The sequence below is a fragment of the Lygodium microphyllum genome, chromosome 21, assembly GCF_053477565.2.
Source record: "Lygodium microphyllum isolate KBCC chromosome 21, Lygodium_microphyllum_v1.1.10, whole genome shotgun sequence".
Taxonomy (NCBI): domain Eukaryota; kingdom Viridiplantae; phylum Streptophyta; class Polypodiopsida; order Schizaeales; family Lygodiaceae; genus Lygodium; species Lygodium microphyllum.
Genome location: NC_141155.1, coordinates 67,850,925 through 67,876,927, shown reverse-complemented (window position 1 = coordinate 67,876,927; position 26,003 = coordinate 67,850,925). Strand labels below are relative to the sequence as shown.

At 44.2% G+C, this 26,003-nt stretch overlaps 1 protein-coding gene across 13 annotated transcripts in view; it reads right to left on the bottom strand.

Moving 5' to 3' along the window:
* LOC148018114 (phosphoinositide phosphatase SAC8-like) overlaps positions 1–25,549 on the bottom strand; it is a 175,929-nt gene extending 150,380 nt beyond the window's left edge. For 3 of the 13 annotated variants that reach the window (XM_087661234.1, XM_087661233.1, XM_087661235.1), the window contains exons 1-3: positions 25,381–25,542; positions 24,341–24,457; positions 12,361–12,528 (exon numbers count right to left, since the gene is read on the bottom strand). In XM_087661234.1, coding sequence (XP_087517360.1) covers positions 12,361–12,528; positions 24,341–24,457; positions 25,381–25,438 — 343 coding nt within the window. In that variant the 5' untranslated portion in view covers positions 25,439–25,542. Of the gene's footprint in view, positions 1–12,360; positions 12,529–24,340; positions 24,458–25,380 lie in introns of all 13 variants that reach the window. The other 10 variants (XM_087661227.1, XM_087661226.1, XM_087661228.1 and 7 more) reach the window with 8 other exon arrangements.
* Positions 25,550–26,003: the final 454 nt, after the last annotated feature.

Genomic DNA, 26,003 nt, shown 5'->3' with positions numbered 1-26,003 from the left:
ATTTTGGGATATCTCATGTAATGTGATGCATATGCCCTTGGAACGGCTGTAATCAGTTGGATAATGCTGTAGCACATGGTTTGGGGCTTCTGAAAATTTATTTACAGATCTAAAATCTGTGCTTTTGCGTGGTCATTTATTTACAGATCTGAAATCTGTGCTTCTGCGTGGTCATTTATTGTTGAATGGTACTTGTTTGTACCTTGGTCGCTTGGGTGATAGTTTTGGGCCTGCATTTGCTGTTTTTTGGTCACATTTGGGCTGCAAATCATGGCTAGCAGCAATGACAGCAGTAATCTGATGCACATAAAGAAGCTTGAAGGCACGCATAACTTTGCAGTTTGGCAAAAGCAGTGCTACAATATCTTGTTGCAAATGAAGCAGACAAAGCTGATCCAAACCAAAGGGGCAAAGCCCCGGGGCATCAAATAGGACGATTGGGATGAGTTAAATGAGCTTGCATGCTCAACCATAGAGCTATCGATTTCTGATGCCTTGTTGTTCAACATTGAAGGTTTGGATTCTGCATATGCTATATGGACTAGATTGGAAGAATTGTATGCACAAAAGAGTGCTATAAGCAAAGTGTATTGGCTGAAAAAGCTTATGGATTTGTGTATGAAAGAGGGTACAGCAATGTCTACTCACTTGAGTGAGTTTAACTTCATTTTCAGCCAGATGGTTGACTTGAAGTTCATGATTGATGAGGAATTTAAGGCTACTTTCTTGCTTTGCAGTCTACTAGAGAGTTGGGATACATTCAGGACTGCTATGAGCAATTCTAATGTAATGCTTTTGTATGCTGATGTAGAGAGTGCTCTACTTATGGAAGAGATGAATCGGCAAAACAATGCATCCAGTAAGTCTTCCAGTGCTTTGCATACTTGGGGCAGATCACAGCAGAAAGGCAAATCTGATAGCAAGGGACACAGTAAATCACGTGGTAAGGATGTTGAATGCCATCATTGTGGCAAGAAGGGTCACTTTAAACGTGATTGCTACAAATGGAAGAAAGAGAAAGGAAAGGGCAAGAAGACAGATGATAGCAAGAAAGAGAAGAAAGAGAGTCAACCTAAGAAGAGCAGTGTCAAAATTGAAGAGATGAATGTAGTCACTCATGACAGTGACAGTGGGAATGACGTACTCTTTATCTCTTCACACTTTAGTACACTTGCTTTACTTGCAGATACAGATGATGACATGCACACTTGGATTTTAGATTCAGGTGCTTCCTTTCATGTCACCCCTCATCGTGAGTGGTTTTCTGACTATACAAGGGGTTGACATGGTGTTGTCCATCTTGGGGACAACTATGCATGTGAGATTGCAGGTATTGGCAGTGTGCAGTTACAGTTTCAGCATGGCTCTGTCTTTACACTTCAACATGTACGGCATGTACCTCAGCTCAAGTAGAGCTTGATTGGCACAGGGCAGCTAGATGATGATGGTTTTCATATCACCTTTGGTGATGGAAAATGGAAGATCTGTAAGGGATCTAGGGTTATTGCCAAAGGTTGCAAGAGTGATACTTTGTATCCACTTCATGTATCTAGTGTACGTGACCATGTTGTTGCCGTGACCGAGCAGCGAAGCGTTTCTTTGTGGCATGGCCGGTTAGGACACATGAGTCAAACAGGAATGAAAGTCTCATTTGGGTTACTTGCCTTGTCTTCATTATGCTGATTTTGAGCATTGTGATCATTGTATTTATGGCAAACATGCACAAACGTCTCACAACAAGTCTCTTTCTTTGAAATCTTCTCCTCTAGAGTTAGTACATTCGGATGTATGTCAAATGCCAAGATTATCTTTAGGGAGAAAGAAATATTTTGTCACCTTTGTCGATGATGCTACAGAGAAGGTATGGGTTTACCCTATTCGTAGCAAGGATGAAGTGCTTGACAAGTTTAAAAAATTCTTGGTATTGGCTGAAAAACAGACTGATAAGACACTTAAGTGTCTTCACTCTGACAATGGTGGGGAATATGTGTCCAAGGCCTTTCAGGCATTTTGTGATAGTAAAGGGATAAAGAGGGAGCTCACTGCCCCTCATAATCCCCCCCAAAATGGAGTTGCAGAGCGTATGAATCGGACCATACAGGATAAGGTCCGTACGATGCTGTCTCATGCTGCATTACCCCATGGTTTTTGGGCAGAGGCTGTTATGACAGCCGTTCACTTGATTAATCGATCACCAAATAGATCTTTTGGGGGGGGAGTTTCCCAAGAAGTGTGGTTGGGCAAGCCACCTTCATATGCTCATCTGAAAGTGTTTGGCTGCGAGGCTTTTGTGCACATTCGTAAAGAAAAACACAGCAAACTTGAGCCAAAGTCCTATAAATGCATTTTCCTAGGATATGGTGACGAGGGTGAAATAGGGTATAGATTATGGGATCCCGAAAAAATGAAAGTAATACGCAGCAATGATGTTATCTTCCAGGAAGATTGCATGCACAAACAGCCCGAAAAGACTAAGGAGGTCCATAGGGTTGTATTCCGGGAAGAAATACCTGTTGGACAGCAAAATGTGCCCGTTGTACAGCAGCAAATACATGTTGTAAATAAACCTGTAAATGCAGGAAACGATGCTGGAAATGATCAGCCAGCTATTGCCCATGAAAATGAGCCACTACATCTGCAGGAACAGCCAAGACAGCAAGTTGTTAATGCTGATTTGAAGGTTGAAATGCTAGGACAGCATGCTAAAATGAAAATTTGCAAGAACAGCCAGCAAACAATGACCATTGGGTTAGGAGATCGTCTAGGGCTACTAGACAACCTGACAGATTTGTTCCTAGTGCAAATAATGTGGCTGATTATGTCATGTTGACAAACTATGGTGATCCGTCTTGCTTCAAGGAAACAATGGACAGACACAACTGCAAGAAATGGTATACAGGCATGTTGTCAGAGATGGAATCTCTCGAAAACAATGGCACTTGGGACTTGGTGCAGTTGCCTAAAGGGCAAAAAACCCTTCCATGCAAATGGGTTTACAAGATGAAGGTCACTTCTGGTTCCTCAAAAAAGTACAAAGCAAGATTGGTTGCAAAGGGGTACAAGCAGGAGCATGGAATTGACTTTGGTGAGATTTTATCTCCTGTAGTCAAGATGACTACATTGAGAACCATTTTGGGCTTGGTTGCAGTTGAGAATATGAAGCTCATACATGGTGATCTGCATGAAGACATATATATACAGCAACCTAAAAGGGTTTGTTGAACAAGGGAAAGAAAAAATGGTATGTAAACTCAAAAAGAGTTTGTATGAGCTAAAACAAGCACCACAAGAATGGTATCATAAGTTTGATACATTCATGCAGTCCCAAGGCTTTCATAGAAGTCAAGTGGATCACTGCTTGTACACCAAGAAGGCAGCAGATGGCAGCCTGATTATCTTGGTTTTGTATATTGATGATATGCTGATTGCTGGCAGGAATACTCATGCCTTGGATTCATTGAAGTAAAGTCTTCATGGTAGCTTTGACATGAAGGATCTTGGTGATGCAAATCACATTCTTGGCATGTGAATACTCAGAGATAGATCGAAAGGCTTACTCTATCTATCTCAACAGGAGTATATCTCCAAAGTTTTGCAGCGTTTCACTATGGAGGGGGGGAAAACAATTGGGGTTCCATTGCCTCCATATGTGAAACTTAGTGCAGAGAACAGCCCTACATCTAATGATGAGAAGGCTGAAATGGCCAAGATACCATATGCTTCAGCTGTTGGCAATTTGATGTATACTATGGTTGCTACACGTCCTGACATTGCCTTTGCAGTGGGAATGGTTGGCAGATACATGGCAACCCTTGGCAAGAAGCATTGGGATGCAGTGAAAGGTATTATGAGATACCTCAAAGGCACAAAGGAGTTGTGCATTTGCTTTGGAAAGCAGAAGGCATCTGTTGTTGGCTTTACGGATGCAAACTATGATGGTCATGCGGACTGCAGGAAGTCCACTTCTGGATATGTGTTTACTTTCACAGAAGGAGCAGTCTCTTGGATCTCCAGGCTACAAAAGTATGTTGCATTGTCTACTATAGAGGCAAAGTATGTGGCTGCCACTGAGGCATGCAAGGAGGCTTTATGGCTTTCACGTCTGCTGGGAAAGTGCTATCATGCTAGCACGGAAACCTGTCTTTCAAGCAAAGACAAAGCACATACAGGTGAAGTATCACTTCATTAGAGATGTACTTGATAGCAAGAGCATTGAGCTTGTCAAAGTGCATACAAATGATAACCCTGCAGACCTTCTCACGAAGGGTCTTCCAGCAGAGCGGTTTGCTCACAGATAATGGGAGTTGGATAGGTATATATATTTCAGCTTTGTACATACCTAGACTTAGCTGATTCTTTTCTCATCTTAAGGCACATCGCCTTTAGGTAGGAGGTTGTTGGGAATAAAGGCCTCGTGCCTTTTAAATGTGCTCGAGTGTGAACACACCCTTAGCACTTGTACTTACATATATATATATCTATCTAAAAACCTAAAGGTACTCTCTCATTATTCTACCTAAAAAGGTGCTCACTCTCTACTCTGCTCTCACTTACTCTCTCTGTCTCTCACTGCGCGTAACGACAATCTGTCTCGATCTCCGTGCCTAACCGGTCCCTACAAACTCTCTTTGTCCTTCTTGGAATTGTTGTCCTCCTTCTTTTGGTCCTTCCCCTTCTTCTAGGAGGCTTGACCAATCAATGCCTCCAACTTGGAAGCATTCTATCCCTTCAACTATTCTTCTTGGTCCAAGACCATAGGAACTAACTCTTTCCAACGAAGAGTCGACTCCCGCCCTGAAGCAATAAGAACGGAATAAAAGGTACCAAATCGCGGTGGCAACTGGGACCGTAAGGTGATCGCCATGTCTTTGGAGGAAATGGGCTTCCCCACATTTTGAACCTACATCTGAAGCTGTCAAGGCTTTTTGATGTGTTCTTGAAGCGAAGAAGACTTATTCACGGACAACATCCGCATCTGTACCTCCAAAGAAACCCTCTTCATAAGGGTCATCCGGTTGTACGTATGGTCAAGCTCTAGCCATATCTCCTGGCCCACCGTCAAGTGCTCTATATGGGCTATCATGGCTATTGTACAAGAAAGAAAAAGAAAAGAACAAACCCTAGCATTCAACTTGTCCCAATGAGGCTGGGCCTTGGTCAACTCCGCACGAGCATTTGAAGAGAGTTTAGACTCATCTCTCACCGAGGGCCGGTTGATCTCCTCCATCACAAGCTCTACCAAATCATAAGAGTCCAATATGGTCAATATCATCACACGCTAGATGCAATAATTGCTGCCATCGAGCTTTTCATTTGATGAAAGAGCTGGTAAGACAGGCACCTTCTGGTCCATGATCGCCTCGAACTCCACGTCAGTCTCTGTAGACATTTTCACCTACAATGCCTGTACAAACACAAAAGAAACCCCCTCTGACTATGTAAACGCAGCCTGCTAAGGCTCTTGTCTCCACATCGTGAACCTTCTTCAGCCGCCGAAGGCGATGAAAAAGTAAAACCTGCACTTGAAGGCCAAAAACACAGCCTTCTTCCTTCTCTAACAACACGCCCAAGCTCGCCTCAGCCTTGTCTAATGCGTAGCCCACCTGCTCGCACACGAACGCTGAAAATGCAGCCTTGTGTTGTTAGAGTGCAGCGATGCAAAAGCGTAGGACAAAGACTAAGAGAGAGTGAACATAGATAGAAGAGAGAGAGAGAGAGGAGACAGTGAAACGCAGAAAATGTGCAGTGTAGTATGTTGTATAGGAGCAGAAATATACACGGGTGCAGAGAAAGTATCTGTGTGTGTCTCTGCCTTGAGAATCTTGATCTCCGTGCGCTGTCAGTCTCAGCAGGCCGTCTCTGTTAGATGTCAGATCAGAATATCTGAGAGTGTGCCACAAACTGACTATAAATAGCCAAGAAAAAATAGTGCCCAGCACCAGGTCAGCTGCAGCAAATGCAGCTGACTGCATAAAATAATGATAGAAACTGTCCAACTGATCAAACTGCTGTCCGACTGATCAGTTTGTTGCCATGTGGCATCTGCGGCAGCTGACATGGCTCCTACTTTGCACCTGCTCTGCTGACGTAGATCCTCTACTGTCCGTACTGCTGATGTGGCACTCTGTTGTCTAGGAAATGACTCTCTAACACCCCACTCAGAGCCTAGACAGGTCAAAAAACTGAGGGATCTAGCATGTCTCCCAAGAAGAGCCTAGGGAAGCGCCTTCATGAACAAGGCGGCAAGATTATCCTCCGTCTTACAGTACTCCACATCAATGGTCCCATCCAAAAGCTGCTCCCGAATGAAGTGATATTAGATCTCAATGTGCTTCGTCCCGACATGGAATACACAATTTCGTACCAAGGCAATGCAACTCTCATTGTCACACCGCAAAAGAGTAGAACGAGTCTAGGGGCAGCCAAGCTCCTCCAACAATCTCCGAAGCCACACAACCTCACATGTGGTGGAAGACACGGCCTGATACTCCGCCTCAATAGAAGAAAGGGCTACCATGAGCTGTTTCTTCCTACTCCATGAGATAACACATATAACCAAGGTAAAACAATAGCTTGTAGTAGACCGCCAATGGTCCACATCACCAGCCCAATTCGAGTCGATCCAACCTACAAGAACAAGATCAGAAGCATCTATACAAATGGGATATGAGATTCCTAAGTCAGAGGTCCCCCTCGAATACCGAAGAATCCTCAAAGTATCCTGCCAATGCACCTGTTTGGGTTCACTCATGAACCCCGCCAAAAGATCCACAGCAAAACAAAGATCAACACGAGTGTTGAGTAGCCAAATCAAGGATCCAATCAACTAATAGTAACGAGAAGCATCCATCAAGGGAGAATCAAAGTGTGAAGTGGCCTTCCAGTTCGGATCCATAGGAGTAGAAATGGTCTGAAAAGTCTCCATCACAAAAGTCACCAAGAGCTCCTGAATGTGTCCCTGCTGAGAGATAAAAATCCCCCTTTGAGACTGATAAATCTCCTGACCCAAGAAGAAATAAAGAAGCCCCAAATCCATCATCTCGAAAGTCTAATGTAAAGCTATCTTGGTCGCTAGGACCTTCTATGCATGATCCCCTGTCAGAATCAAATTATCAACATACAACACAAACAACACGCGACCAGCCACAGAAGTGTGCACATAAAGCTACAGATCGGCCTTGGAGCACCGATATCCCAACTTTCACTGAAGAAACGAGTTAATCTTTTTGTTCCATGCACGGGGTGCCTGCTTGAGGCCATACAAGGGTAGTTATTCTTGTTGAGCTTCTCAATAATGGGATTTCCACTATTCTCTGCCATTATCACAAACAAGGATACAACACAACAAGCTAGTCTTCTGCAATCTTTCACAACACGTACACAACAATACACCAAGCAACCTTTTTCACTGATTTCTCAATAGTACATGTAATCTGCAACCTGTTTGTAGATGAACCTTATGTTTGCTTCCTGGCAACAAACACCTCAAAAGTTACAGAATCAAAATCTGTAACCTGTGCACCCACTTTCAATCAATACAGCTGAAATCACAGTGTACCCTGAAACTGTTGTCTGCAACCTTGCGGTAGAACTAGCAAACCATGAGAGATTCAAGGATTCTTCCTCTAGATTCCATTGTTGAGGGACTAGAATATCTACCGAGCTTGCACTACATTGTTCTATCTTTATGGCAGATTATAGCACACTCTGAGCCGTAGAGTTTGTAGTAGCCTCTAAAGCATCCCCTTGGCAAGAAGGCATGGAAAGGCAGCTTGAGAACAATGAATGGAACCTCGACCTTGGTGGATCATCTAGGCCACAAGGAGGTCATCAGGACCAAGTGGATGTGAGGACTAAATTGAAAGCTGATGGGACTTTGGACAAGTACAAGCCTCACCTTGTTGTGCAAGGGTTTTGGCAGAAGCACAATGTTGACTATAAAGAGATCTTTGCTTGGATTTGCGTGGTTGAAATCATTCTGCCTATTAATTGCACTAGCCCCTCGTCACAATTGGATGTTCTATCAAATGGATATCAAAACTCTCTCTCTCTCTCTCTCTCTCTCTCTCTCTCTCTCTCTCTCTCTCTCTCTCTCTCTCTATAACGAGTAATTATATTAGTCACAGAATAGCAAAGCAGCTTGGACTACATCATGGTTGGAATCATGTGTTGATCTCAACATTTACAGAGAAGCTACTATACCTATATATTTTATACATTAAAATTTTAGACATACACATCTTTAGATGTTAGCCTTATACTAGGAAGGTTTTTGTGGAGACACAGACTACTTCCAAAGCTTGTGGCATACGAGCAAATCATGGTGGAGAGTTTACTTCTAACCTCTTTTCTCAGTTTTGCAAGGATCACGATATTCGGGTGGACTATACCCATCCAAACACACCTTCAGAGAATGATGTGGTGGATTGTGCAAATCGGACCATGCTAGAGATGGCCTAATCGATGTTGGAGCATCGGGTCTTCCTCATACCCTTTCAGGTGAGGCAGTGGCTACTATGGTTCACATCTCCAACCGTTCCCAAACTTCTACATTAAAGGACATGACTCCCTATGAGGCTTTCTTTGGTTGAAAGCCTTCCATATCTCACTTTCGCATTTTTGGATGTGATGCATTTGTCCATCTGGACAAGAAGAAGAGGAAGACAAAGCTTGACTCAAATTCCAAGAAGCTCATCTTTATGGACTACAATACTACCACAAAGGGCTATCAACTCTATGCCCCAACAACACAGAAGCTTGAGGTAAGCAAGGATGTGATCTTAGATGAGACTTCGGCCCTTGAGGATCCAATTGATGATTCAATTCCACATGATTCTTTGTCATCGACAGGCCCTCCTCCACTCTCAATTCCTCTCCTTTCCTCCAAGTTGCCTCTTCGCACCCCTATCTCATCTTCAGCTTCTCCCCCTCCTCCTCCTCCGCCCTCTACTCCAACTTTCCTACCACCTTTGACGAATGTGACAACTACTTCTTTGTCGCATACTTCCACCCCTCTAGCCTCCCTTCCAAAGTCTTCTAGGGCTAATCAACCGTTAGAGGGGAGCCTTCTTCAAATAAGAAGGATTTACCTTTCCTTGGTGAGGGGGAGTCCTACCCTAGACATGTGCATTATACGTACCGGAGACTACTCAATCTCCTTCACAGTACGATGAGCCTATTTGGGTCCCTCCTTGGTACCAGTTGCTCATGCAGAATTTAGATGTTTCTCACATTCCTGCTACTCTTCCAGGTGTACACAAATCAGCTCACTTTCAAGCCCAGCAAAATAGTTCACTTTGTGTGAACTATGCTCTTATGTCACAAATTCTTCATGCCAATAAGCCTGCTATAGTTGAGGAGGCTCTCTTACACAAGATATTTGGCATCAGGCCATGCAAGAGAAGCTCGATTCTATCGAGCGTAATCAAACTTGGAAATTGGTTTAGCGTCCCCCCAAGTAGAAGGTGATAGGTGTGAAGTGGGTCGATAAGACCAAGTACCTTGCAAATGGCTCCTTGGACAAGCACAAAGCTAGGCTTGTTGCCAAGGGCTTTGCTCAAAAGGGAGGTTTGGACTATTTTGAGACTTTTACACCTACAGCTCAGATGTCTACTATTCGGCTTATTTTGGCCCTTGTAGCCCACCACCACTAGCATGTTTATCAGATGGACATAAAGTCTGCCTTCTTGAATGGTGTCCTTGACGAGGAGATTTATGTTTCTCAGCCTCCAAGTTTTCTTGTGTAGGGGAAGGACTATGTCTATAGATTGTGGAAGGCCCTCTATGGCCTGAAGCAAGCTCCTCATGATTGGTACTAGAGGATTAATCACTTCTTTCTACAAAGTAGCTTCCATTGATCAACTCATGACCCCAACCTATACTTCAAGGTTAAGGGTAACAGGTGTATTTTGCTCATCTTGTATATGGATAATCTTATTATTATAGGGAGATCTACTCTAGAGGTTGATCGTACTCTCAAGATTTTGCGACAAGAGTTTGACATGGCGAATCTTGCAATCCTCCACTTCTTCCTTGGATTGGAGATCTATCAAATGGCACAAGGCATTTTTATTTCATAGCACGCATACATTTCTGAGCTTCTCTCGGAGTTTGATATGCCCAATTGTCAACCTCACCCATTATAGGTGCCTTGTTGGCTCCCTCATCTAGCTTATTCACACTCAGCCGAATATTTATTTTGTTGTGCAATTATTGTCTTCTTTCATAAAAACTCCCACTCAGAGCATTGAAGAGCGGCCTTGCACGTTCTTCGTTATTTACAGGGGACTCGATCCTATTGCACGATGTATAGAGAGGGGGTTACTCTCTCTGATTGGGGTGATTCTGACTGAGCAAGTGATGTGGATTCGCAACGGTCAAGTACAAGTTATGCATTCTCCCATGGTTCGAGAGTTATCTTGTAGACCAGTGAGAAGCACTCTATTATTGCCCTTTCTTCTACTAAAGCAGAGTATCATACCTTATGTTCTACAACTATGAAGGTAGTTTGGCTTCGCCACATGTTGGTGGAGATTGGTTTTCCTCAGCCTTAACCTACGAAGCTATGTGTGGACAACCAAAGTGCTCTCGGCCGAATATTTATTTTGTTGTGGAATTACTTGCAAGTCATCCATGTGGAGAAGGACACAAAGAATCCTAACTCCCGCCATTGGACTTACAAGTATTGCAAGAAGTACTATACAAGTGGTATGACTCAACTTCTCCAACACCTTTCCAATACAAAGGGACAAGTCACTCCATACAAGGAGATCCCCCAAAACACCTTGGATGAGATTCTCGCCAAGATGAGAGGGGGATCTACTAGAGGAGGTGGCATGTTCACACCAATGCCCACTCATGATGAAGCCTCAAACATAAGCTTATCTTCAACCGATGCATCCACTATCGATGGTGCCCACTCGACATCAATGTTTGGGTCCAGCAAAAGACAAAGAACAGAGGCTCATGTGGCATCAGAGAGGCAATCCACACTCTCCCAAGGCACCGAAGGCCCCGATAATGTGCGATAGTCAATGCCTTTCTTAGAGAAAGCCAATGACTTGCAGGCATTGAGAGCAAAAGCAATGAAAGAAAATGGTAAAAGCCATTGCCGATGTAAGTCCATGCAAAGGATGTGAACTAGTGTTACCTACAATGACATGTGGATGACGAATATTGATAAAGAGAAGGAAAGGATCAATAGAACCTTCAACTCTATTTGAGCTGCATGGATGAAGTATGGCTCTTCAATTCTCACCAATGAATGGAGTGACCAAAGGAAACGGGATATAATCAACATACTCATGGGGGCCTAGAAGACACTAGTTTAGGGAGGGGGCACCATATCTTCATGCATAGAATCATTTCCTCTCTTCATCAGCCTTGGAGTCTAGACCAAGAGCTGCCATCCTCCTATTGTATCCCTATATCAGCACTTTTTTGTTGTATGCATCACCTTAGCTTCTTTCCACAATATATCACTAACCATCTTTTCGCATGTCACACCTTGATATCTAGTGACGACCAGCATTGTACATGTTTTTGTCTCATAGGCCAATTTTGGCCTCAGCAGACTGTGTGTGTGTGTGTGTGTGTGTGGAAAGTATTATGCATGTAGGTGGGTCCCTCAAGTTGGTGCAAGTCATTACCGACATGCATCCAATTGTCAACACATGGGCCACTTACCTAAAGCCAAATCTCCCACAATTATGTGGACTCCATGTGCAAGCCCTTGTCTTGACTTGCTCGTGGAGGACATCAAGAAGCTCAACTGAGTGAAGAGGCTAGTGCCTAAAGCTACATCGATTGTCACCTTCTTCACAATAAAGGTAAAGATGCTTGCAATCTATCATGAGTATAGCAGCCTCGAGTTAGACGTCCCTCTCCTTCTTCTACATTTAACTAATTATCCTATGTGTTAGCCCAAATCCATAGTCCCCTTAGCCCTTGGTACTTCCTTATATTTGTCCTCCATACTCCCTACTTGTCACCCCTATATTGATTCTAACACATCAAGATACATTTGCAATACCAAATACTCACGTTACTTATACAAAGAAAGACGCAAAATAGAAAGAAAGTTAAAGTTTAGTATAAGTTTTATGTTGGCATAATATAGTAAAGACCTAATGGAGGGTGCATTTTAGAATGCATATGTTTAGAACCTCACAAGGTACTCTCTTCAAGGCTTTGGTCCATACACATGGACCATCATAACAACTGCCATCAACACCTTTACCATTTGGTCACAATATTCTACGTTAACATAATGAAATAGATTAATCCAAGGTTCCTCTACACTCCTAAGAAAGATGAGAAACCAACAATTTGTAACTTTTCTAGCAAAAGTATTTTTCTTACAAAGTGCACATAGCTCCCCCGTACTACGATCCAATAGCAAAGGTTGATAAAACCCAAACAAAGGCTCAATTATGAAACGATCGTAATACTCTAACAAGCACATTTGATTGCAAAAAGCGAGGGCGCATCCAGCATCTTCCATTTGTCTTCCATGTTGCTCCATATGACCTACTTCAAGAAACAACAAGAAATCATTCTTTGTAATAACAATTTTGTGTACACCAAGAATTTGCTTTTCTTTCTATAAAAACACACACATTAATACACAGAGAACATCTTGTTTTCATAAAAGACCTAGTTATACAACACACCTATCCAATTGTCCAAGGCCCCAAGTAACAAATGTAGTGATAGGGTACAAACATATCAACATTAGCATGACTAACACATTGCTACAAGGCAAAAGACAAAGCACATGATCCTGCAATGGTTAGGAACTCTAAATCAGAAGCTAGGGCATCTCATAGTAGTAAACCTACATTTCTCTAATTCTTTTTAAGCACAACAAACAGCTTGTAGTCATCCTCTCCGCACTTTACTAAATCTCTTTTGGCATTTATTACACTAACTTACAACCTTCTTCTACAAAGGACTTGTCATACTCAGCACTGCCACTAATGTAACTATTGTGGTTTTGTAAGGCACTATGCATATGAGTGTAGGAAGAAGTAGGCTGATATACACTCAAGGAAGATTCCCCAAAGTGATTATGATTCAAAAGATCAGTCATATGGTGGTGATCTATTGGCGATGTAGCATGTTCTTGGTGCTATGCATAAGGTAGATGAGGATTGGTATGTGGACTCTCGTGCATCCAACCACACGACGTGGTTTGATACTATGAAGCCAATAGCACACATGTCTTATGTTTACACAGCATCTGGCACCAAGTATGAAATTACACATACTAGAAACCTGCCTATTCAAAGTGATAGTGGTGCAAAACAAACTCTTGGTGAGGTTATATATGTATCGGGTACTACAAAGGATATTGTGTCAATCAGTCAAATGACAAAGAGATACAGAAGTGTGATTTGACAAGCATGGATGTCTAGTCTTGGATATGAAGAACAATATGTGTATGGTTGCCCATGGCAAGAAGGTTGGTCGCATGTTCAAGCTATGTGCAAGTATGTCCAAAGAAAAGATGAATAATTATATTATTACCATCCGTTCCAATGGAGGGGGAGAATACATATCCAAGGAGTTTACACATAAACTCTTAAAGCATACAAAGATAGGTTAGATGTGCTTATACACCACAACAAAATGGTGTGGCAGAATGGAAAAACAGAAGTATTGCTGAGGCTACTAGAGCATTACTAAATGAAAAACACATGCCTAGACACTTTTGGTGAAACATGCCCTGACCAGAGAGTTACAGCCTCACCTTAATCACATGCAGCTCAAAGAGGAAAGTATGCTAAGCTTGATATAACCAGAAAGCACTGCTGCAAATGCTCTTCAGAACCTGCACCAAACTGAAGATATGCAAATAGTTGTGGACCATTAAGGAAGAAAAAGCTGAAACTCCTTTGTCGCATGCTACTTCTACTCTATGTTATAACTTCTTATCTTTTCCAGCCCAAGAAGAGTATGCAGGCTTGTAATATCTCATTTACCTTATCTCCGGCTCATGAGATATACATGACTCTAACACTTTCCATTTATGGATTCATTCGCCACCTCCAGTAACTTCAACTAGAAGATTAAGATGTCAGCAAGTGACTTCTAGATGTCATTAGTGTGTGTCTATGACAAGGGACCAAACAAGCTACCCTCCTACCCCCTCTTGACCATCATGCAATGCTCCAAACCTTTGCTATGATACACTCTTAGGAGTCAGCTCCCTGCCATGTGGCAGCAATCGGACTGTCCGCGACTGCAGTTGGCTGCATTAAATGTAGCCGACCTGCCTATTTTGGGCATTTTTCGAGGCATTCTTTTCAGCCTTTTAAAGGCTGAGTTTCCAGCAGAATTCAACACTTGTATTTGACAGATTTCAGCTTGCTGGTGATGAAGACAGCGGTCGGGGCTGACGGAGATCGAGGTCCTCAAGGCACAAACATACGCAGATATTCTCTCTGCACCCATGTATAATTCTACATCCTTATACAGCATTCTTCACTACAGATTTTTTCATTCTCTTTTTTTTTTTTTTTTTCGTAAAAGGTAATTGTATTAATTACGAAAAAAATACAAGATTACTGGATTACAAGATACATGATGAGACAAAGCCATCATGTGAAGAGGTTTTCTCTTTCTCTCTGTCTGTCTGTTTTCTGATTACAAGATACACGAGGGCCGTGTGGGGAAGCCCCGTAGTAATGCACTGAAAAGGTTACACCAATCATGGCAACGACCCAGAGGCAATTGCCATATGCCACGGATGCAAATCCTCCCGAGGGAGCAAGTCGGAGTGTCGGATGATATCTAGCTGCCAATGCAAGAGCCCTTTAAGCCTGGCAATATGTCGGGGTACATTAGAGGCCGAGTCAAAGAGAAAAGCATTGCGCGTGGTCCAAATGTGTCAGCATCCCCAATATCTGAAAAAGTGAAATAAGAGCTTCTCATGCAACTGTGGCAGTGCGGGATACTTCGGGCGCACAAAAACCCAGTCGAAAGGAGTTAGCGAGGACCCCACCACCGCGCGCCAAATGTGCGACAAGAGTGACCAGATATTCTTGGCGAGCGGGCAAGAGAGAAAACGATGTCGGGCCGATTCCGCCGGTGTGGTACAGAAGAAACAATTGCCATTCAAGATGCGACGCTTGGCAAGGGCCGAGGCCAGAGGAAGACCACCAATCATCACCCGCCAAAGAAAAACCTTGCATTTGAAAGGTGTCTTATTTAGCCAGCCCTCCATCAGCGTTTTCTGCCACCATGACAGCGATTTCTGCAGTCCCCAAACAGTATTAGCTTTCTCTCCCAGCCATTGGTGATCTTGAACAAGAAGATGATACACCTGATTAGTAGAGGCCTTTTCCAGACTCAGGCGGCCTGCAAGGTCCCAGTCCTGCCAAGGGCGATCCACAGTCAAGGCAAGAAAGGGTTGCCGACTCTGAAGCTCCGACGAAAGCTGCTCCCATAAATCAAGGTATCCACGCGGGATCTTCAAGAGTTGCCGAGCAGTCCGAAACGATACGAGGACATTGCGAGTGGCAAGGGTAGCATCCGCAACCGACGTCACACCTAAACGGGCCATGCGATTAAATCTTGGTCTGAGTTGATGTTTATCTTCCCATGAAAGGAGTCGGGATACTGCCAACAATTCCAGCTGAAAGGAGTTACTCTGCAAGCGGTCCCCTACTGGGTGCCAACGGGCCTTTTGGAGCACTTCCTGACCGGAGTGCCGCGCATAGTCAATAGCCATTTGCACATTTAAGATATTATGCAGAATGTTGCGGCCCTTAATGAAACCATATTGGAGAGGATGCACAATAGCTGGAAGGTGCTTGTGAAGCCGATTCGCCAGCACTTTGGAGTAGATTTTATACATGGAGCCCATCAAAGAGATTGGTCTCCAGTGTTGCAACTTTGACGGCGAAGGGACCTTTGGAATTAGTTTGATAAGGCCTTCTTTCCATGAGGAGGGCATGACCCCCGTTTCCCACACCTACTGAAACATGGCCACCAATGGCTTCACCAACTGTGTGGCCGAGGTCTGAAAGAATTCATTAGTGAGACCATCCCAGCCAGGACTTTTATCATTCGGCAGATGCAACAAAACGTCCATAACCTCTTCCTCGCAAATATCCGTCTCCAAAGCGGCTTGCATATCAACTGGAACCTGCTGGCGGACCAGATGATAGAAGACCGAGCGGGCATGCGTAACCTGGCTAGAAGGCGAGGAAGAGGAACCAAGAAGATCCATAAAATAGTTTCTGCACATAGTGACAATGGTCTGCGGATCCGTGACCATGCGACCTTCCGAATCCTGGAGTCTGGTCATATTCTCGCGAGCCAGAGACGCATGCAAGGCGCGAAAGAACTTATGAGACTGGCAGGCGCTATCTTGCAATGTGTCCGTCAAGTTGTGCAGCTTGGCCTGTTGATAAGATTTCAACTGAAATACTTGAATAAGATGGGCCAATCGCCTCTCCAGAGACAGCAGAAAATCATCATCAGGGGAATCCAGGAGCAAAGAACGGACCAAAGCCAGTAAGTCTTCTGCTGCATGTCGACGTCGGCGGCAAAGCGAGGCATGATGGATCCCATACTGGCGAGCAACCCGCTGCACATTAGAGAGCAGCCGTGCAAATGAAGGCAAGCCCTCAGAGGCGAAGTCCAATAAGAACCTCTCAATCAGCTGCTGCATATAGCCCTGGAAAATTGAATGCTTCAAATAAGAGGAGTTGAACCGTAAAGGGAGCCTATCCAGGAATTGCACAAAAGGTGCAATAGAGTGTGCCCGCATCTCAAGCTGGAGGGGGAAATGGTCCGACAACGCATATTGCCGCAAGACCTTCATTTCCAGCATCTCGGGAAGAAAATCATCCCCCTGCATGATATACATTCTGTCCAGTCGCGACTAGGTAGTTGCATATTGTGCGGAATGAAAAGTAAATCCTGAAAAAGAAGGGTGAAGCCACGACCAAAGATCTTGCTTGAGTACGTGCAAAGCAAAGGAACTCCACACCCGGCTTTCCGGCGTATCCATTACCGAATGCCCTGAAGTGGACTGAGAAGAGTCAACACACATATTGAAATCTCCCATCAAAAACCCCCTTCGGCCGAGTGACATGGAGCCCTGCAAAGTGGACCAAAGATCCCGGCGGGATGCGGGATCATTCGGAGCATAGAGACCCAACAGCCATAAAATCTCTCCTTCAAATAAGACTTCGATCACCAGAAAGCGGCCCTGCACATCATTTTTAACAAGGACAGGCTGATATTTCTCATGGACAATCATCAGCACGCCCGAATAGTGCGTAGCATGGGTCCCTGCATAAAACAGACAGAATCCATGACAATCCATCACTTTTCCTGCTTCACCGTGACTTTTGTGCTCAACTGCACACAGTACATCCCACTGGTTCTCATGCAAGACGGTCCACATGGCATGTTGCTTATGGCGAGAGCAAATGCCTCGCACATTCCACGTGGCTATCTTCATGTATCCTCAAAGAAGGAAGTCAGGAACGAGGCGCCTGCTGCCTCGATTTTACCTTTTCCGCAAGAGCATCCAGGACACCCTCATCCAGAAAATCAGCCAATACTGCAAAAGAATTCTGGTGACCTGCTTTGGAGGTAGAAGGGAAATCCACTGCCTTGGGAGAGGGGCGGGGATAACGCCGATTCCAGGGTGTAATAACATTTCCTTTGGCATCAAATGCCAGCTTGGCAAGTGGGCCTTTGGGGCCATCGGTATAGGCTCTCCTTGGAGACTGATTACGGGGGGCAGACGGGGCCGTAGGACGCGCAGCCTGCTGTGAAGTGGCCATTTCTTTCCGGCGCGTATACGTGCGCACGGAATCCTGGGGCGCGGTAGGCCCAGGATCCGCCAGGCCTGCATCCAGCTTTTTCCCTTTTTTGGGACGTGCCTCAATCCAATCAGTGCGACGGGAATCCACACTCAGGACCTGTTGTTTGCCTTTATCCATGACATGAGGAGACTGAAGGGCTTCCTGGGGCGTGGCATCAAGCACCATGGCGTCCTTGGGCAGCACAACCTGCGCATCCTCCGAAGACGATTGCTTTTCAGGGCATTCGGCCATGAAATGCCCCAATTTACCACATGAAAAGCAGTGGCCCGCAAAGTTGCCCCATTTTAAGCGAAAATACAACGGATGCATGCCCGAACAATTGAGGCGAAGCCATGCGGGCCTTTTCCTGGCCGTGTCCCATAGCATGCATAAACGGTTGCGGTTCATCGCCCTGAGGCTTGGGGGAACCAGCACTGTTCCCACAACTGCCATCGCATCCTTCAACATGGGCCAATAGACCGCCGGACAATTTTCCACCTCTACCCACACCGGGCATTCGCGTTGAAGCAGACGCTGGAAGTCGGCCATGGGGCGCCATGGCACAAGCCTGGGCGTGCGAGAAAAGAGAAGATTTGCTGAAACTGCTGCTATTTTTGTGCCGTTAGAGAAGGAAAAAGGCTGTGTTTTTTGCCGTCACATGAAGATTTTACCTTTTCATCGCCTTTGGCGGAACGTTCGGGGATCGGAGACAAGCGCCCTAGCGGGCTACGTTTTCACAATCAGAGGGGGTTTCTTTTGCATTTGTGCAGGCATTGCAGGTGACAAGTTTAGGGTATCATTTACTTTCGATACATAAGATTTGTTCTCTTGGTCTCTTGGTGGAGTTTGACAGTGAGAAAGGTTCTCTCTTCAAGGTATGAGGAGAATGGCATAAGTCTTCTTCTGCTCTTACCTCTCTTCTTCTTACCTCTTAGACACAATCCGAGCTATGGCATGCTCAGTTTGGCCACCTGAACTATGAGTACCTTCGGAAGGCGTCGCGCGGATCGCGTGTTTGAGGTTTGCCGAACACAGTGGTGAGCCAGCAGCCATGTGTCTCCTGCATTTATGGAAAGCAGCATAGGAATGCAATTCCCAACAAATCTTCAAGGCAGTCTACTTTACCTATGGAGCTTGTATCTACGGATCTTTGTGGCCCGATGAGAAACAAGTCCCTAAAGGGGAGCTTGTACTTCATGTTGATCGTAGATGACTACAACAAGATGACATGGGCCTACTTCTTGACGTTGAAGTCGGAAGCTTTCTCCCACTTCAAGGATTGGCTTCTCTTCGAGAAGAACCGATCGGGCCGAAGATTGAAGACCTTGCAATCAGACAAGGGTGGTGAATTTGTTTCTGATGAGTTTGCTCGTTTTTGTGCAAATAGGGGCATTCACCAAGAGTTTGATAATACCACCACTCCTCAAGAGAATGGCATTCTGGAGCGGAAGAACCGAAGTGTGATCGAGATGGCACGCATCATGATGGAGCACCAACAGACACCTCAGTTTCTATGGACCAAGGCAATGGCTACGGCAGTCCAAATCCTAAATCGATCTCCCACTTCGGCCGTTGACAAGATAAGATGACAACTTTTGAGGCTTACTTTGGGACTAAGCCTGATGTCTCTTATTTCAAGATCTGTGGGTGTGACACCTATGTGTACATCCCAAAGAAGCAACGTGACAAGTTTGAGGCGGCTTCCTGACGACAAGCGAGTTGGGCTCCCAAGACGGTTCCTCTGGAGCCCGAGCCTCTTGATGGCGATTTTTCTTCAGATTCCGAGTCCTCTCTTCCACCGGCCACCCTTGTAAAGATCCCGCGGTGGATGTACCCGAGTCTTCAATAGATGGAGAGTGCCGGCCTCTTCCTTGTTGGGCCCGTGACACCCTCTGAAATTCAAGGATCAAGGGAGGCCCTGAGGAGTGGAAACTGCAAGATGGACCGCGGAGATCGCGGCAGCACCAGGCACATACTACGGAGCTTGTTTGCTCTAACTACTGTTTGATGTCCCATGTTATACAAGATAGAGAGCCTACATCAGTGAAGAAGGCTTTATAGTCTGATCATTGGCAGAAGTCGATGGAAGCTGAGTTGGAGGCTATTGAGCGGAATGGCACTTGGTTCCTTGTGCCTCGTCCCTCTCATAAGAAGGTGATTGGTGTCAAATGGATCTTCAAGACCAAGTACCATAGTGATGACTCTTTGGACAAGCACAAGGCTCACCTTGTTGATAAAGATTTTGCACAGCGCCCAGGTGTTGACTTCCATGATACTTTTGCCCCTACAACTCGCATGGCGACTATTCGTGTTGTTCTTGCCTTGGTTGGCCATAGAAGATGGCCTATTTTTTAGTTGGGTGTGAAATCGGCCTTCTTGAATGGTGATTTGAAGGAAAAGATCTATGTAGAGTAGCCTCTTGGATTTGGTTCTTCAAATGGGCAAGTTTACAGGTTAAAGAAGGCCTTGTATGGCCTAAAGCAAGCTCCGCATGCTTGGAACAAGAAAATTGACTCATTTCTCCATGCCAAGTTGGAATATAGGTGTTCTAGGGCCGATCCATAGCTTTATGTGCACACTTCTGAGGGAGGTCGTGTGTTGTTTGTTTTGTATGTTGATGACTTGATTATTGCAGGTGCTTATACCCAAAAGGTTGAAGAGAGGAAGGTAGCCCTACATCAAAAGTTCGAGATGACGGATTTAGGACTTCTCCATTTCTTTTTGGGCCATGAGATTTATCAGTCTCAAAGGGGGATTTTCATCTCTTAGCAGAGATATGTTCAGGAGCTCTTGGTAATTTTTGAGATGGAGGATTATCGGTCCATTTCTACTTCTATGGATCCTTTGGCAGCGGATATTACTCGCTATCGTCAACTAATTGGCTCATTGATTTGGCCTCAACACACGGGTTAATCTATGTTTTGCTGTATATCTCTTGGCTAGGATCATGAGTACACCTCAGCAGGTGCATTGGCAAGCTGCTCAAAGGATACTACCGTATCTGAGGGGAACCTCCGACTTAGGGATTCATTATCCAGCAGGTACAGGTGCTTCTGACCTTGTTCTTGCAAGTTGGAGTGATTTAGATTGGGCTGGCAATGTGGATCATAAGTGGTCTACTACAGGTTATTGTTTTACATTGGGGGCTGGTGCTATCCTTGGAGTAGCAAGAAACAACCCACAATAGCCCTATCTTCGACTAAGGCAGAGTATTGGGCTGCGCCTTCTACCACATGTGAGGCTGTGTAGCTTCGGCGGTTGTTGAAGGAGCTTGGCTGCCCCCAAACTCGTCCTACTATCTTGCAGTGCGACAATGAGAGTTGCATTGCCTTGGCATGGAATCCCGTATTCCATGCCCAAACGAAGCACGTAAAGATCCAGTATCACTTCATCGGGGAGAAGCTTCTAGATGCAACCATTGATGTGGAATACTGTAAGACTGAAGACAATCTTGCAGATTTGTTTACGAAGACACTTCCCCAAGCTTTACTTCATTGGCATTCCAGATCCCTACATCTACTGCCTTGTCTAGGATCTGAGAGGGGGTGTTAGGAGTCAACTTCTTGTCACGTCAACAGTGCCACATGGCAATAGTCGGGGGGCTGTCCGACTAGTAATATTAAATGTAGTCGACCTGCCTATTTTGAGCATTTTTCAAGGCATTCTTTTCAACCTTTTAAAGGCTGAGTTTCTAGCAGACTTCAACACTTTCTTTAATACATTTCAGCTTGCTGGTGACAGAGACAGCACCCAGGGCTGATGGAGATCGAGGTTCTCAAGACGGAGACATATGCAAATATTCTCTATACACCCGTGTATAATTCTACATCCTTGTATAACATTCTTCACTGTAGATTTTCTGCATTTCACTGTCTCTTTCTCTCTCTCTCTCTTCTCTCTCCGTTCACTCTATCACAGTCATTCGCTTCTGCATTGCTTCAATCTAACATACACCTGATAACTACAAACCTTTGCTCTAATGCAAGCGAACAATTCCCCATGAGGGCCCTATCCAAGTGGCAACATTGCATAGCATTGTGTTTGAGTATGACATTTTGCATTTCTGCATGAATTAGCATTGTGTTCTTATAAACATGTATTTGTACATATTTATCTCTTTTTCTTCATCAAAGGGTAGTTAACTCAGATCCACCATATTCGTGACAACTCATATGGCAGTCTCCATGATAGGACCTCTGTACCAACATCCGCACATACCTCCTTATCTTCATCCTCATCACTAACAACCACAAGTGGTTGGGATAGCATTTTGTTTTGTTATGTTGGATCTAACCATCTCTTACTGTTTTCCCATGGGCACAACCACTATTTTTTTATAAAGTTCAAAATGGTTTCATCGCCTTTGCAAGTCCTAGAATGCCATTGCGGCAGGTGACGAGCACCCTTTGTCCAATGCCTTGGCCTCTAAGGGGTGAGCCTTTGGGTTCCCAAGGTAAAATAACCATCGCCTCTATAATCTTGGTAGACCGCTAGGCAAGCAACCAACATGCACCCCTTGTCTAATGCCTTGGTTGCTTCTAGGTGGGACACCTCAGGGAATTATGGGTTGAGCTATGCTTTGCAAACCCTCCTAGGTCCCAATTTTGGGTTTGAGAGGGGGTGATGTGCTTAAAAACTGCATTACAAACTTAAAACCTTAATTAGCTCTTTAAAACAGCCCCAAAACACAAAATTACCAAACTTTCCTAGAGATTAGCAAAGTGTCTATGTCCCATAAGCCAAAACCCTAATTTTGGCAGGATTCACATTTATAAATAGAAGGCTGCCCACCACTTAGTCTTCACCTTGTCTTGCAAACTGTTGATGCCCTATTCACTGTTGTCTACACCCCTCTCTGCTTGTCTTGCAGATTGTTGATGCCCTATTCAATCTTGTCTACACCCCTCTCCAAGTGGATACCTCAGATCATGGTGCTGTCCATCACCCAGGCACCTACATCAGCCTCCTCTACTGCTGCATTTCCTGCAGCCCAGCCCTCTCCAGCCAGTTTTATGCCAAAAGACACCAGCCTACACTGCATTTTGCTGTCCAAAGCCTCCATGCAGCTGCTGACATCATCAAACAACTATCACCATGTGTTTTCCAGCCTGCATTTGCTGGTTGCAGCTGCCACCCTGCTCATGCTCTATCTCCAGGAGGAGCTAACAACTACTGTCCAGGTGCTTCCATCTTCATGAAATCATTCACCTTCAGTCTCAGTCCTGTGTTTTTGTGACAATGCAGCCTGCGCTGTTGTTAACAGCAACTGGTCACCGTTTGCAGGCTGCCAGCTGCGATTTGGAATCCATTTAGAAGACGATACACTCTCAAACTCATCTCTACCTCAATCTGTTCTGAGAACACATGAGCTCAAGGTTTTGCATTCACTCTTGCATAGTGTGTTTACTGCATTGAGCATCGTATTATTCATTATTCACACTTTAGTCTTCATTGTCTCTAAGTTACTCTATAACTCTATGTTCTCCTGTTATCACTTTGTGTTTTGTCATACACTTGTGTTCATCTATGGTGCTCCAGCATTTCTTTGCACCAACTTGTTGAGCTAAAACACACTTTTCAGCTGATTACATTGTTAAACAGTCCCAAAACACACTATATTAATGAAAAACCCTAAAAAGGGGAGTGGTCCGAGAGAGTTTGAGTGGTCCCCCAAAAACCCTAATTCTTTGGGGCACCCTTCAACATCTATAAATAGACAAGCTGCCCCCATTCAACCTCAACCCCTCTGGGCAGGTTTCTCACCCTTGAGTACAGATTTCAGCCATCAATCCACACACGTGGCTGTCCAGTCCCAGCATCTATTGCCACACCTTCCCTCTACTCCATTTGCACCTCCATTTGCACCTCCAGTGTGTAGGGGATAGCTGGCATCCCATCTCCCTCATCAGCCAACATTCTGCTGTTGTGTTTGGACCTCTTCATCACCTGGCAGCAGCTGGTGACTGCACATGCATCGGGTATGGGGGGAGACAAATCGTAGGATAGAGAATTCTCTGATTTTCAGCCCTGAAAAATGCCCAAAAACAGGTCACATGCACCAGATTATGCTCCAGATTTTATTGCTAGCTCAAATTGATGCATTTGATGCTGTCCCCAAACCCAATCAGTCCTACTACATCAGTCACCAGCCCTTGTTGCTGCTCCAAATCAGGTTGCATGCTGTAATTAGGGTTTCGCTGGTGCCTAATGCTCCAATGTGCGTGTGAAGATCAATGCTGATGACTGAAGGGAGAGGAAAAATGATGAGAAAAATGGCAGAAGTGACATGAAAGTGCCTAAGAACACTAACTATAAATAGGAGGGAAATTCTGAACTAGACCAACCATAAATGCAGGTCAGAGCAGTCCAGTAAAACTGACTGATTGCTTGACAAGAAGCAAGGAAAAATAGTTGAACACCTCCAACATGTTGAGAATGTAATGTCCAGGATGATTGATAATAAGATAGGCAGACTAGAATAAAACAGAGAGCATCAGAGTTCTAAATATCCCTGCCTGACCTGGGCTGACGCTCACAACCAGGAGATGGATGCACAGGAAGGACATGGATAAAGCATCGCTCTGCTGATAAGAAGTCCATGGCATGGGCCCATGTTTCTTTCAAAATAGACACTGCATAAATAAAGAAATTAATTTACCTTTACCAAAAAGGATAAACACAGGGAGTTTAATTGAGCCTTTCACAAGTACAAAATTATTCTAATTTTTATAAAGCTTTCATTTTCATGTAATATACTTTGAGTTGCCACTTGTACGTCAAGTGCAAGGGCAACACAACAAGGTCAAATTGGTGCATAGTTGCTGGCTCCAATTGTACACTGGACTTTGTATTTAACCTCAAGGGGATTTTCTCCGAGGTGTTATTGTTGGAATCTTCTTTTCTTGAAAGAAAAAGGATCAATACATATAGCACAATGATAATATAGTACACACAATTAAAACTTGTGAAAGAAAGTAAACATTTATTCATATATCAACTGAATTAAACACAGCATATACCACATCAAATGGGGTACATAACACCTATTACTAATGACCGCACTTTAGCATAGTATGCAAACTGCATTTATTGATCATAGCATACTCAACCATCACTAGTGATAGCATGCTCAACCCAAGACAAGTACCTTCCCAAATCCCTGCACTTATATCATTTGCAGCCCACTTGTTTGAAGAATAAATGCTATAAAAGCTGGAGTTATCATGCAATCCATAATCGTGATATCTCTATGTTGAGCACTCCTCTCAAGCAGCCAATTGTTAATGACCAAGCAAGCCATCTCCAGCTCGCAAGCTATGCAAGAAGTCCATTTTCGATATCTTTTCCAGTCTGTCTTCATGAATTGTATCTTCTTCATGATCTCACGCCGATAGTATCGAAATACTCCCCCATTATTGTTCTTGCATTTCTTACAGAAACCCGTCATTCGTACATGTCTAACATTGCTACCGGTCTAGACATGGATATCAAAGCAAACGTGTAAAAAGTCAACCAGCGGCATCGAAGAAGAAAGAATGGCTCGTAATGGAGGTACCTGAATCGGATAATTTGCTTTCATCCCAGACTGCTGAGTCTTCATCCTCAGCTGGCATCTCTCTCTCTGTATATATAGAATGTGTGTGTGTGCGTGTGTTAGATGCAAGAACAGTGCTTTATAAGTTCCTCACCATCATCATTGCAGGGGACAAATGTGCTTACGTGGACCCGTTGCTTAATTCTTTAAATATGTGGAAAAATCGTGTATTCACAAAAAACCATTTTGAAAAACCAAAACACTAAAAGCTTCCCTCCCTCTCATCGTTCATCATCTATCTTTCTAATACATTAATTATCCTAATGTTCCATGACCCGCGGTGCTCGGTCCATAGAGAAATTTCAAATGAGTGTTTCGAAACGCAATGTGCACACATTTTGACAATGTTGCTGTCACCCTTTGTCCCTCAACCACAATTCTATGAATCAATAAAACTAACACCAAATGTTCTTTCGCACACTTCACTCATGTTTTTTCTTTACTCGAATGCGCTTCCACTAGTGAAAACGGCTATAATTCAAAGGCACTAAAGATTATCTCTTGCATTCCCACGCACAATATATAAAGTAGGTGGCTCAGATATCGAAGCAAGAAATAACAAACTTTATTTCATCAATAATTGC